Source organism: Chroicocephalus ridibundus, chromosome 1, assembly GCF_963924245.1.
Source record: "Chroicocephalus ridibundus chromosome 1, bChrRid1.1, whole genome shotgun sequence".
Classification (NCBI taxonomy): Eukaryota; Metazoa; Chordata; class Aves; order Charadriiformes; family Laridae; genus Chroicocephalus; species Chroicocephalus ridibundus.
Genome location: NC_086284.1, coordinates 34,850,270 through 34,863,639, shown reverse-complemented (window position 1 = coordinate 34,863,639; position 13,370 = coordinate 34,850,270). Strand labels below are relative to the sequence as shown.

Below are 13,370 nucleotides of genomic sequence, written 5' to 3'. Positions count from 1 at the left end.
AAACCCCAAAAAAAAAACAACCCAAGAAACTTCCACCACTTATTTTTAGTAGACATTTCTATTCGTTAAAACTGCAGATTTAAATCTAATTTCTTCTTTACTGTTTTGTTTAATGTTATATCAAGGAAAGTTCCAGCTTGCAAAAGCAAATTTGAATTCTTGAGTCCTCTTCCATTTACCTCAATGAGCCATGAACTTCAAAGATTAAAAGCAGCATGCAGTATAAAGCACATAGCAAAAATAACAAGCAGTGCAAAATTGATCGTCTCAGTGGTGTGAACTTGGCCTTGTTTTATTCTTTGTATCTTTGCTGTACTGTTTAGAAATTAAGCTTTGTGTTTAATGACATGAGAAAAATGCCTCGTAAGACCTTTGCACAATAGCAGTTAATGTTTCTGCAATAACCTTGATTATCTGTCTGTTTGGCTTTTTTTTAATCATCGTAATGATTAAAAAATTTTTAGAACCTCATGTTTTTCAACTATAAATTACATGAATTAAATGAAATAATTCCTGGCTTTTATGAAGAATAAGTTTGTATCTTTCAAATAATGGATACCTGTACCTAATGTGGACGTTTAGTAGTATAGCTGCCTAATCTGATTCTTCTAACTAAGAAGTGTGAATAAAGCCTGCTTCTGCGGAGCAATGTGTTAGAAACAATGCAGAAATGGGATTTGTTGATTCCAGGGTGTAGTTAATGCCACTACAGACTAATAGAAAAACATTGTTAGTAAGATTATTAGTATTAATTTTGTTATAGGAAATAACTATTAAAAGTGGAAGTGTTGAAACTTTGTTCTTCATTTCATTGTTATTTTTTTTACACATAATGCGTGTTGTTTCTCTTGTTGTGCTGTAGACCCAGGTTGATGGACAGCTTTTCTTAATAAAACACCTTTTGATTCTTCGTGAACAAATTGCTCCTTTCCACACTGATTTCACCATTAAGGAAATTTCCCTGGACCTTAAGAAAACTAGAGGTACTAAACAGTTGCTGGCTACAGAAAGGGATGGGATTGTCCTCCCTTAATGTGCCAGCAAAAGTTCTGGGTTTATTTTATGTTCACTTGCAATGACCTGTGCGCTTGTTCTAATCTCTTGCTTTGTTCTTATCTTCTGTGGAAAAAAAACAACCCAAAACTGTTTTCTTATAAGGGCGATTCAAGATGTATCTAACACATTCTTTATCTTTGTATGAAATGCGTTTGACTGCTTTTTGCTGCTGACCTAACTTATTTATTCAGTCTTTTTTAAGAACAGCTAAGGAATCTACATTTCTGTTGCACAGAGATGTCTTTCCCCTTTTCTGACTCTTTAAAGGAATATTGTTTGTTACTGCTGTTTAGCAGGTGAATTTACAAATACATAGTTGACTTGCCTAGAACAAATTAAGATTTCCTAGACTTTTCTGTGAGGTTTTGCTTAGAAAGGATTTCTTATGTTGCAAGTTCAATGAGCAGTGTTGTTGAACAGTTTTACGTAGCAACCACGTCTGCTGTAGGGAGGGAAAATAGAAGGTAGTGGCCATAGTCATGATTTTTAAAATTGTACTACGGTTCCTTTGTAAAATGCAGAAGAAAGCCCTCTCAATAAAAAAGTGAACAGCCACGTACTTGTCAAGTTTATAAAGATAATGAGAAGACTAATTGGAAGCATGTCAAGTTTCTCTTCTTCCATTCCAGAAGAGAAAGATGAAGAAATAGCTTCTCTTTCCTGCCATCTAATATTCTGCTGTTTTAACTCTGAAGCATGCAATTCTTACACTAACCATTTCACCAGTTGCATTTGAACATCAATGAAACCTCCTACCTGTTGAGTAGTTTCTAGTTGACTGGAGGTTAAAGGGCAAATACATCCTTTTGGTGTCTTGTCCTGGCTGACACACAACTTTGTTCTACATCTTCATTTAATTGAATAAATTTTTGTGCCAGCCAGCACTTTGCAGGTGGTAGTGGTAAGTAATGGAAAACACTTTTTTTTTTTTTTTTTTTTAATATTGGGTGGTGATGGTGGTGTTGCAAAGATGTACATTCTGCTTAATTCTTAATGTAGGGTAGCATAGGCCAGTAGGGCTTTTGTATTTGGGTTGAGTTGTAGAAGAAAAATAACATGGCTAATAGGAGTTTTACTGTGTTCTAGCCGAGCTGTCTGTACGTAGATTGAAGATTTAATTTGGGATTTATAGACCAAGGGACACTGCTTAATGTAAAAGTCATGCTTCCACACAATTTTTTTAAAAGTCGTATAAAGATAGGATTCTTGTATACAGTGGGGAGAAGTGACTTTCGCACTGACTAGCTCATGGGCTTCTAATCAAGAACTGAGGCTCTTTTTGGAATCAGGGAAGTTTCTGGGAAATAATTCAGAGAACAAAAGGAATCTTTCTCTGCAGTCCCCGTTAACTGCATCGGAGTGCAGATTCTTAGTTCAGTGCAAAGTCTGCATGCCTGGGTACCTGGTATTCCCTCTTCGTTTAATGCCTTTGACAGCACTTCTTTAACTCCTACATCTTGTTTCCCTCCCATTGTTTTATACAGCAAGAGGGGCTCAGAATTGCTTTTGAAATTAAAAAAAAGCAGATGGATGTGTAGGATGATAAATGAGTGACATTGGAGCAACAAGCCGTACTGAAACTGTGTTGATAATTTTCTTATTCCCCAGTCTCACTAGATTTCAGGTTGACAACATCCCCTTAACTCTATAGGAATAATTTTGGTATTGTGTGTTAATTGCAGACAGTTTTACAACTTCTTGGGACTTCTGCAGAGACCATAAACATGAGTGTATATCAACCTTGATGTTTTGTTGTTTAGTCCTAACTAAAATAATTAAGCACAGAGGAAAAGAGTGACGGTTCCAAGTTATTTCATGCAACTGTACTTGATTTTCCCAGGCAACATGGGCCAAATTCTGCATATTGTTCTTTAACTGCTTAATTACATAGCTTATGTAAAAGTCTTTCATTTGTAGATAACAGTTAAAAAAGGAAAAGAGCTCACACAACTTGTATACTGGTAGCACTGCAGCTGGTATCAGTCATTCGTGAGGTTGATGTAATGTATTAATCCATTTAGACTCTGCAACAGTTAGATTCTAGTTTGCCGTAAACTAAAAAATAGTGGATCAAGCTTTGTGTGCTTCTGTGCCTGTGCACTTGTGCATCCACACCTAGCGGCAGTGGAATCATTGAATGTTACATTCCTAATCAGTCTAGGCCATTTTCATGCGTAAATGAGTGATTAAAGTTTCTAACTCCTGGAGCTGAATCCCATTGACTTACAGCATGAGTGACTTTCTGATTCACAGATGCAGCATTTAAAATCCTGAACCCTAAGACAGTTTCAAGATTTTTTAGACTAAACAGCAACAACGCCTTGATACAGTTCTTACTGGAGGTAATATGGATTCTTATTGCATTAAGAAAAATTTGGTCATTTAAGCGGGTGGTGATGTATGGCAAATAAAAAGGAGGGATTTGTTGCCTTCTGTTCAAGGGTACTCCAGAAATCAGAGAACATTATATCGACTCTAAGAAAGATGTAGATCGTCATCTGAAATCAGCTTGTGAGCAGTTTATTCAGCAGCAAACCAAACAGTTTATAGAACAGCTGGACGAGTTCATGACAAAGGTACAAACATCTTGTGTGTTCAGTAGCCTAACTGAAATACAGGTAGGACAGGGGAATTAGTATTTAAATTGGGTGTAGGAGAAGTTGCTAGTTCTGTCTGATTAGCTGAAGATGATGGTATTTCCCATTAGAAAGTTGTGCTTTCCTTTAAGTTCCAATAACAATTTTCCAGGCATTTTTGAGATTAATGGATTAAGGGAATATGATGTAGTTGTGGTGGGTTTGGGGTTTTTTGGTTTTTTTTTTTTTGGTTTGGTTTTTTTAAAAAAAGCAATCCTTATGCTCTTCAATCAAGACGCTGTAACACTTCATTGAGTTGAAACAGGTCTGTGAAAGTTGGCAGGAGCTTTTCTGTTTGCAGGAGAACTCCTACCTTGACTGAATTTGTAGGCCTTCAAAACCAATCTTGGGTCATGTGTGTTCCTGAGGGGGAGGTCTTTAGAGTATGACTGTGAAGCATGTTAGAAGTTCTGTTCTCAATGTATTTTACACCAGTGAGGTGCTGGCTGAGCAGGACTTTCCTCCCTAGTGACAAATTCCTGATAAAAGCTGGTCAGAAAGATTAGTTCCTAGGGGGTTGGAACAAAAAAGCTGTCTTGTTACAATACGCTTCTTCCTAGAACCTGCTCTAGAGCTCAGGATTTTTAGGCATCTTGAGAAAACCGCACAGCAGGATCTATTACTTCTGGAAAACAAAACGTGTGATGTGGATCCTTGGGTACTGAGAATAAGTGATTTTACAGCATAACATCTGAGAAATTGGGGATACAGCATTGCATGGACATTGCACATATGCCAGCTGCTGGCATTTGAGAATTTAGGGGATTACAGTATTACATGCACTGATGCTTGTCATGCTGGGGTGAGGGGCCAGTGGCATACCTAAAATTTGGATGGTCACCCCATGAGATTGATAGATGGTCCTAGTGATCCCAGTGATTCATTGGGAATTTGGGGAGTTTGACTGACCTGCTTAGGTATATATCTCTTTTGAGGTTTCTGTGTATCCTTAGTTTCCTAAGTGTCTTTGTAAATCTAATTGCATTTTGAATTTTGCTTTCAAGAAGTGATCATGATTGTAATTTTGAGCTGCATTTCTGTCAAGCTGCTTCCCCTGTGTGTTGTTAAGTCAGTGCATAGAAGAGAGCGAGCAGGGGAGGTTCCATACACTGCAGCATCCGAGAGACTTGTGCAATTGATGCTTGGTACCTTTGTTGTGAATTCAACTGAAAAAAACATTGTTTTGTTGATTGTACTTGTTTTAGGTAGCTGCTTTAAAAACAATGGCCACTCAAGGAGGTCCCAGTTACAGCCTTTCACAGCAGCCTTGGGCACAGCCAGGTATTTGCTTTGTTTTATATTCATGTTACCTCTGAGGTGCCTGTGGGCTAATAAAGCCATGATCATTTACTGCTTTGAGACTCCTGTAAACTTCTCATCAAATGGAGAAAAAGACCGCTTCCATTCACTGTTTTTGGTAGAGCAATATAAGATGCATTACATGGGCCTCGAGTATTTCAGAATGTCATTTGTCTCTGTGCCTGACTTTTAAACATAGCGCTCTGAAAAGCTGGCCTGATTACTTTGGACTGTGAGACTGTGATTGATCTGGAAAAATTCTAAGTACCTAAGAACTGTTTACCTTTTTCTTGAAAATCCTGGCTTCTGTTTTTACCTGTCTTAAGATGCTTCTAAATCAAAACCTGCCAACCTTCAGAATATGTATTTAATTGGTGCAGTAGATGAATGACTTGAGTATTTCTCAAGCTGTGACTGTGTCTGCATGAAAACAGCATTTACGCCACTGCATATGAAATGTGCTTAGGGAATTATTTGATTACATTAAGATAAAGTTTTTGCTTTTGTAGGAGAAAATGAGTCTGCCTTGAAGCTTTTATTGTCTCTACATTTGGTACCTACTTCTCTTTCAGTTTTCCTGTCACTATGCAAAAATGTAATTCAGCTTTGTTTCCCTCTTCTTAAGAATTCAAATGCGAATGCTTCGTAAGAACATTGGGAGTAGTTTAGATGTTCCTAGGTTGTTTTGCTTTTCACATAATGAAGTTGTGCCTTTGGGTGACACTGAGAAATTTGGTAATTCCACTTCGTACACTGGAACCTTCTGTTGCATCGTGTTCTTAAAATGCAAAGCCAGCCACGTTCATTCATAATTCAGTGCTGCTCCATGGGTCAGGCGCTCTCAAGGGCTAACTTGAGCTTCTACTTAACATCTCCTCCTTCTTCAGGAGTATTTTTAATGTTTGTTTGGAGATAATTATGTGTGTAGAGGCAGATCTAAGCAGAGCTTCTGCTATTTCTTGGATTCATTTGTTTGGAAAGCAGAAGTAGGTAGAAAATGTAGATATGGTAGAAATTGAGGGGGGGGGAAAAAACACTACTGTATTTTAACTTCGGTAATTTAAAGCTATGAATGGATTTTTTTTCCTGCCCTTTAAGTAAAGAGCTTGTAAAACCATTAAAATACCTAGCAATAAAGAAAGAAGGTCTTGTCTGATAGGGGATTCCTGTCTCGTTGACTCAAAATCCAGATGGCTCTGCAGCCTTCTTACAGAGGTGGCCTGTGGTCAGTAAGGAGAATTTATGGTATGCTGTTCTTTTTACTAGCACCGTTTATGTCCCAGCAGTTTCTTTTCCAGGCAAGTTTTCTAGGGGAAGGTGTATGTTGCTGTTGGAAGGCTGCAACTTCAGGAACCTCAGGAGGGATCTGGTCGCAGAAATGGGTTGGATGCATTTTCTGCAGGGAAAGAGGGGCTGATGTCTTGAGTAGATCCCAAAAGAAAGGCCTTGTCTGGCGTGTTGTGGTCGTATGATGGGTTGGTGCTGCACCCATTAGAGGTCACCTCCTCTTTCCCTTCCCTCAACCTTGTGGTTATGATCAGCCCCAGTAAGGTGGGGGTGATATTCTGGTGTGTAGGTGTCAACTAGCAGAATGCCGTTTTAGCCTATTAAGCACATTTTCTTTTACTTTCAGCAAAGATCAACGATCTGGTCTCTTCCACTTACAAGACAATAAAAACAAAGCTGCCATCAACGTTACGGAGCATGTCGTTGTACTTGTCCAATAAAGATACAGAATTAATTTTGTTTAAGCCAGTTCGGGTGAGTGTTGCTGGAGTTACTTCAGCACGTTTTCCTGTAAGCGCTGGGCCTTCGTTTAGTTAAAGACTTTAAACACACATTTTGTGAGATCACTCACCTTACATTTCTGTGTCTGTATGGTTGTATGTATAATATATCTATATAAATGTATGTATGCATATATTTACGTGTGTATATATTCAGACATGTAGACATACATGTACCTCTATATCTGTAGAGTTATTCTAGGCTACCAGTCCAGCCGGTAAACGTGATGCATGCCATCCACATTTAATAGTGAACAGACTGTTGCAGTCACTGTGGTGTCCCAGATCTGAGAAGCCTGTTGAAAAGACACGGGAAATAAAATTTAAAAAAATAATCTGATAATATGTTTTATAATTATATGTTTAGATTTAAAAAAAAAAAAGAAAAAAGAAAAGCCGTCCTCCTCTCCATTGTACTCAGCCTGTATCACACACACGTTACAGAAAATCAGCTGGTTCTGTTCATTCTGCACGTCTTCCACTCGACACCATACAAGCTACTATAAAGAAAATTAACTCTGTCCCAGGCAAAACCAGTACAGCTTGGTCCATTGCATGAGGGCAGAAGCACTGGAGGCAGAGAGGACGATACAGATTCAATGGGACGCCCACTGTGAATCCACCAGAAAGAACCAAGCTTGAGTTTTAAGCTTCCAGGTTAAGTCTGTAGGACTCAGTATTTCAGCTTAGCACATCTCAGCTGAAGTTTTTATCTGACAGACAACGTGGATTCCTTGTAGCTGTTTTGGGGCTTGTTTTAGAAGAAAAGCTCTTAAAGCTTGACCACTTCTCCCTACCTGGTCACTTCAGTAGCTATTCCATGTATACATTCTGCTTATTCCGTTTCATGTTTGAGATGAGTGTTGTGTTTTTTAATATTGAAGTTTTTTTCTTCTTTCCTTTAAAAGAATAACATTCAGCAAATGTTCCAGAAACTCCATGCTTTGTTAAAGGAAGAATTTAGTAATGAAGATCTCCAGATCATAGCTTGTCCTTCAATGGAACAGGTATGTATTGAAGCTCCCTGTTTTTTCAGTTCCTCTTTCACGTGACTGGCTTGTTTTTAAACATCAATTTTTCTTTTTTAGTATTTTCAGTGTTTGGAATCCTTGTTTATTTATTTATTATCCCCCTTAATCCTGGATGATTACACTCAAGGCTTTATCTGAACTCTAGGCTCCCAGCTGAAAGGGGGTTTTGCTTTTTGTTTTTCTTTTTTAATGGATATCCAATTGAGTTTTTAAACAGAAGGTGGCGATTGATGTTGCTGGGGATTGAGTTGTACAACATCGTGGCAGAGTCTTGCCATTTCTGGACATTGTCTTTTCAGAGAGGTATCAAAGCTAGTGAATATGCTTTAAAAAAGCCTGTGCGTCTTGCTTTTGACAAATACAAAAAGAAGCAACTTTTACGTTTAGGAAGCATGAGAAAGAATTACAAGGGTTCATTTGAAATAAATTGCATTGGGAAAACGTGCGGATGTTTATGGAAAGCTAACCCTACATAATAAGGTCTTTAGTCTCAGAGATGATTGGGGTTAAGAATTCTCTGTATTAGGATGCTCTGACAGAAACCAAATAGGTTTTTTAAAAATCTCGCTTTGACCTTAGTGATCCAGGGAATGTGGATAGAATCATGATTATCCCAGGATGCCAATATTTAAACAGATAACCTAGTTTATGGATTAGAGGATATTTCCTGCAGCGAATGTGGCCACAGGGATGTGTGATAACGGTCCTGGAGCACAGAGTGGGAGTGATGCACTGGGATGAGGTGGGGTTTTCCTAGAGGAGATGGCATCTTCTTAATTGTTTATCTGTTAAACCTTAGGATCACTTCTCCTACCAACTGAAGTGTATAGGAAACAATATTGTAATCTGTGGGAAACAAGTACTGCAAAGGATCCCAAATTTGTTTCATGTATCAAAGATCAATGTTAACATTTTTTGGCAGTGAGCAGATTTTTTTGGAATTCCTTGACAATGCCTGAAGTCGTTTTAAAAACTTTGACATGATAGGTTGTGACTGATGAAATGACTAGTCAGCATTGTGAACAGTCGCATTTTAAAAAGCCTGTGAGTAGGCGTTTGACTGCAAATTTTGGCCGGTTGTTTAGTAGCTGTCTTCTGATTCATCTACGACTCTGTGTGCTTCCTAGGAGTCCCGTTTAGAGGTTCACAGATAAGACATCAGTTCTGAAACTTCGCTGCTCTGTCTAATGTAGGTTTTCCTTTTGCCTTTCAGGTGAACTTACTTCTGTCGATGTCCAAGTAGCCCAACAGTGAGGCTGCTTGAAATAAGCTTCAGCTGAATGCCAGGCAGTGAAGGGAATGTGAAGACATTTGCTTGAAATTAACAAAGGATCCCACTGTGCAGTCCAGTCTGCATCAAAACTCTCCGGGCTGCTTAACCCTGTTTTAGGAAAAGAAAGAAAGAAGCCAGTTTTATTGATTTGTGAAAGGTCTTCCTATTCATTGGTTTGAGAAGTGGGGGGGAGGAAAGAAAACAAAACAAAATAGCCTTTGCTGATCACTCTTATGGAAGCTCAGTGACTGCCTTCTCCAGATGTTTTCAAAGTTGAAATCCTATTTTCTTTGTAGTTTTTTTTTTTTTTAATGTAAAAACCTTTCTTACTTTCCCTTAGTAAGCTGAATACAGTGAAAAGCTGCATTTTCGAAGACATGCTGGAAATAGTGCGCAGGGAATCACATGGGAGCGGTAATAGGTATTTGTAAGGCTTGGAGATAAGCGCATTGGTGTGACAGTTTGACTTAAGCAGGCATGCTCTGATTTTTCTTTAACTCCCCCCCCCCCTCAAAATCCTGGTAATCCACCACGTGTTTGAACATAATTCAGAGGTTCTTAGTTGGGAAAACTTTATTTCCCGCAAGTGAAGCATTTTTTGAAACACTGGATGTGCTGTTTTTCTTCCACTGTTGCGATTGGGAGCTGTGAGATCTGACCTGAAGTTTCATGCTCTGTGTAAAGAATCTCGGTTCCTTGGGATTCGTGATGGAAAACTGCAATACAATTTCCGTTCTTTCTGAGGCAACTGCGTGTTTTCAGATGCTTTACTGCAAAGCTTAGCATTGGGATTCTCAGGTACTTGGTTCTAGAGATCATCATCTTGGTTCTTCTAGTTCTTAAGAGTTGTTTTTTGGCTTTACCCAAGATCAGATGGTGGGGTTTCCCTGTTCAAAGCGTGGACTGGGACTGGAGCTTGTACAGCCTTTGTGCGCTGGAGTTAAGTGCTAATAGAAGGGTGGGGGTGTGTGTGCCAGAAATTGAATGCACAAGCCTGTCAAATCAGGGTTGTAAACAGGGGATAAGTACTTGGTAACTGGTAAACAGTGCACGGTGTCCAGTATGCATTTATCGGTCACTATTTCGGAAAGCTGAACGCTAAACACTTGGCCATTAATGGAATGAAACACTACAAGCAGCTTTAGGGTGCCTCAGTGGGTAAGTCTTTATCGTGCAGCACTGCAAAAGAAAAATGTAGTGACTTACATGGCAGATTTTTAACTTATTTGTAAAACCTGTTCTGTAGTTTTAAATATGTAGACATTTCCATGCACATCGGTGGTGTTTTGATTTAATAATTTTCCTGTTGTAAATCACGTGGCTGGAGACTAAGATGGTAGGATTTAACGCTACCACGAGGAGCGTTGCAGCAGTAGTGCTGAGGTACATAAATGGTACTCATAGGACCTTACAGGACTCCTTAAAAATTAACTAAAGGAACTAACAAGGCAGAAAACTTGCCCTTTCTTTTTACTTATGTCGAAATACAGGCTGTAAAATAATGCCCAGTGCGTTGTAATATATGTATATTTGGGTTTTTTTATGAAGTTTTACAGAGGGACTGCATGGTCGCTGTACAGAGTTAGGACTGACTTAATACAGACATTGTACAGAAAAGACATGAAGGGGAAACCGTTGCAATAGTCACTCTTGTGCTCGGGATCTTTTTCTCTCTTAGAGGACCCAGACAGCTCTAGAACAGCTGGTTGAAAAATTAGAAGAGCAATCAGTTTATACGGCCTGTTTGCTAAATGAACATTTGTTTAAACGTGTACAGTTTCAGATATTTACGTTTACAAATAGTGTAAATACTTTCAAAAGATTAATTTAAGATGCTTTATATTATCTGACTAGAAACTTGCTGTTTTTAATTTTTTTAAATAAAAATGTTGCCTCCTATTTTGGTCCAAGAGTAAAGCTTTATTCTGTACCCTGAGGCTTGTCTGTCAAGCTAACTGTAATACAGAGACAATAAACATCCTGTAAGCACGGGCAGTGCATCGCTGAGAAGGAGTGTTCTTTTTTAGCAGTAAGAGAATTGACTTTATTTGGCACAGATGTATACCCGAGTGCTGAATGTACAGCTAATTGTTACAGTAATGCCTCTTTATGGTTATAATAAAAGTAAATTTGTATTTTCTTTACTGACAAACGATCTTCTGTGACTAAGTGGTCTCTTTGCTTGCAATTTTGTTAGGGGGAAGAAACCACAAGTGTAAGACAAGACCATATTTTAACTAGTTGGCTTTTACCAAGAGAAGGCTTTTGGGAGCTGGTGGCAGATCATAAGTATTGTTGTGTTTGATAGCTGTTCTTGTTTTCCTGGTTACTCACAGACTCATCTACCCATAGTTTCTCATTACCACATTCTGTTCTTCTGGCCCTTGGTATTGTAGAAACACCATCCAGAGGCTTGTGGTTTGTCCCCCATAATGCCAGCATGAAGCTTCCCTTCACCCCCGGCTTCGACAGTGTCATTTGAATTAACTAACCTAAGGAAAAATGCTCCTTTTTTTGTGGAATTCAGCACCAGCCTGACTGGTGTGGGGCAGCGATGGGTGACCATTGCTTCCTGGGCGCTTGGAGCCTCCTAAAGAGGTTTAACCCTTTGGGTTGTATCTCTCACAAATGAAGTGAATGGCAGAGCAGTTGGCCAGCCATTCACACTTCTTTTTGTACGACAGTGATGCCTGCAGCATAGCTTATGCTGTGCTGGGTGTTTTCCAACAAAAAACAAGTCCCTTCCTCAAACTGCCCATGTTTGATGTTGACGAAATGATGTGAGTAGGGAAAGGGGGAAAAAGTTTGTGCTGCTGTAGCAACTCAGGTGGTGACTGCAGGTAGATCCAGCCCAGTGTCCACAAATGCTGCTTTCTCCTACCCTCATGCATTTTTATCTTCATAGACTCATAGGGTTGGAAGGGACCTCTGGAGATCATCTAGTCCAACCCCCCTGCCAGAGCAGGGTCACCTAGAGCAGCTTGCACAGGAACGCATCCAGGTGGGTTTTGAATGTCTCCAGAGTGGGAGACTCCACCACCTCTCTGGGCAGCCTGTGCCAGTGCTCTGCCACCCTCATGGTAAAGAAGTTCCTCCTCATGTTTAGGTGGAACTTCCTGTGCTCAAGTTTGTGCCCGTTACCTCTTGTCCTGTTGCTGGGCACCACTGAAAAGAGCCTGGCCCCATCCTCCTGACACCCACCCTTTAAGTATTTATAAGCGTTGATAAGGTCCCCCCTCAGTTGTCTTTTTTCCAGACTGAAGAGACCCAAGTCCCTCAGTCTTTCTTCATAAGAGAGGTGTTCCAATCCCCTAATCATCTTCATAGCTCTCTGCTGCACCCTCTCCAGCAGTTCCCTGTCCTTCTTGAGCCGGGGAGCCCAGAACTGGACACAGTACTCCAGGTGCGGCCTCACCAAGGCAGAGTAGAGGGGGAGGATGACCTCCCTCCACCTGCTGGCCACACTCTTCTTGATGCAGCCCAGGATGCCATTGGCCTTCTTGGCCACAAGGGCACATTGCTGGCTCCTGGTCATCCTGTTGTCCACTAGGACTCCCAGGTCTCTTTCCACTGAGCTGCTCTCCAGCAGGCCAGCCCCCAACCTGTACTGGTGCATGGGGTTATTCCTCCCCAGGTGCAGCACCCTACACTTGCCCTTGTTGAATTTCATAAGGTTCTTCTCCGCCCAACTCTCCAGCCTGTCCAGATCTCTCGAACCCTAAAACCAACCAACACTGTGGAACAAATCAGATCTTGATATAAAGACCTCTGAATAGAACAAACAAACAAAAAAATAATCAGTTGGCCCCTTTCAGTGGTGGCCAACCATGCCACTGAGCCGTGGGACTTACCACCTGCCACCAACTGCCCCCACCCAAAAGGCTCCTCATCTTCCTTCTCTCTTGGGTTGTCCCTGGTTCCTGTACCCAAAGCAGGCTCGTCAGTCATGCTTGGTACAACAAGCTCCCACAGTCCAGTTCTTCAGCTGTAGGAAGGAAGCCATCTCCTCCTTCAAAGTACTGCACACCCGCTGTATAAACCTACTGATCGTACCATGAGCCATTGTGTTCTCAAAAGAGATGTGCTTGGTGTTACAGGGACTTGATGTACAGGAAGAGGCGTTGTCAGCTTGAAAAAAGGAGCTTTATTTTCAGCGCAAAGTCACTGTTATCACCTTGATGAAGGAAAAGGTGATCTGAAGCGCTGATGTAACTACTTCCTGCGAGTGTTAGTATCTTCATTTCAGTATTTCATGGAGATAGAAGATGATGAAATCCAAGGAGTGATA

General features: G+C 40.2%; 1 protein-coding gene across 3 annotated transcripts in view; it reads left to right on the top strand.

Annotated features, from left to right (window-relative positions):
- Nucleotides 1-11,225, top strand: part of COG3 (component of oligomeric golgi complex 3) — a 32,956-nt gene extending 21,731 nt beyond the window's left edge. For 2 of the 3 annotated variants that reach the window (XM_063334693.1, XM_063334684.1), the window contains 7 exons: nucleotides 863-983; nucleotides 3,310-3,398; nucleotides 3,498-3,632; nucleotides 4,898-4,973; nucleotides 6,625-6,752; nucleotides 7,687-7,785; nucleotides 9,023-11,225. In XM_063334693.1, the coding sequence (XP_063190763.1) occupies nucleotides 863-983; nucleotides 3,310-3,398; nucleotides 3,498-3,632; nucleotides 4,898-4,973; nucleotides 6,625-6,752; nucleotides 7,687-7,785; nucleotides 9,023-9,052 (678 nt within the window). In that variant the 3' untranslated portion in view covers nucleotides 9,053-11,225. The remainder of the gene's footprint in view (nucleotides 1-862; nucleotides 984-3,309; nucleotides 3,399-3,497; nucleotides 3,633-4,897; nucleotides 4,974-6,624; nucleotides 6,753-7,686; nucleotides 7,786-9,022) is intronic. The other variant, XM_063334701.1, reaches the window with a different exon arrangement.
- The last annotated feature ends 2,145 nt before the right edge of the window (nucleotides 11,226-13,370 follow it).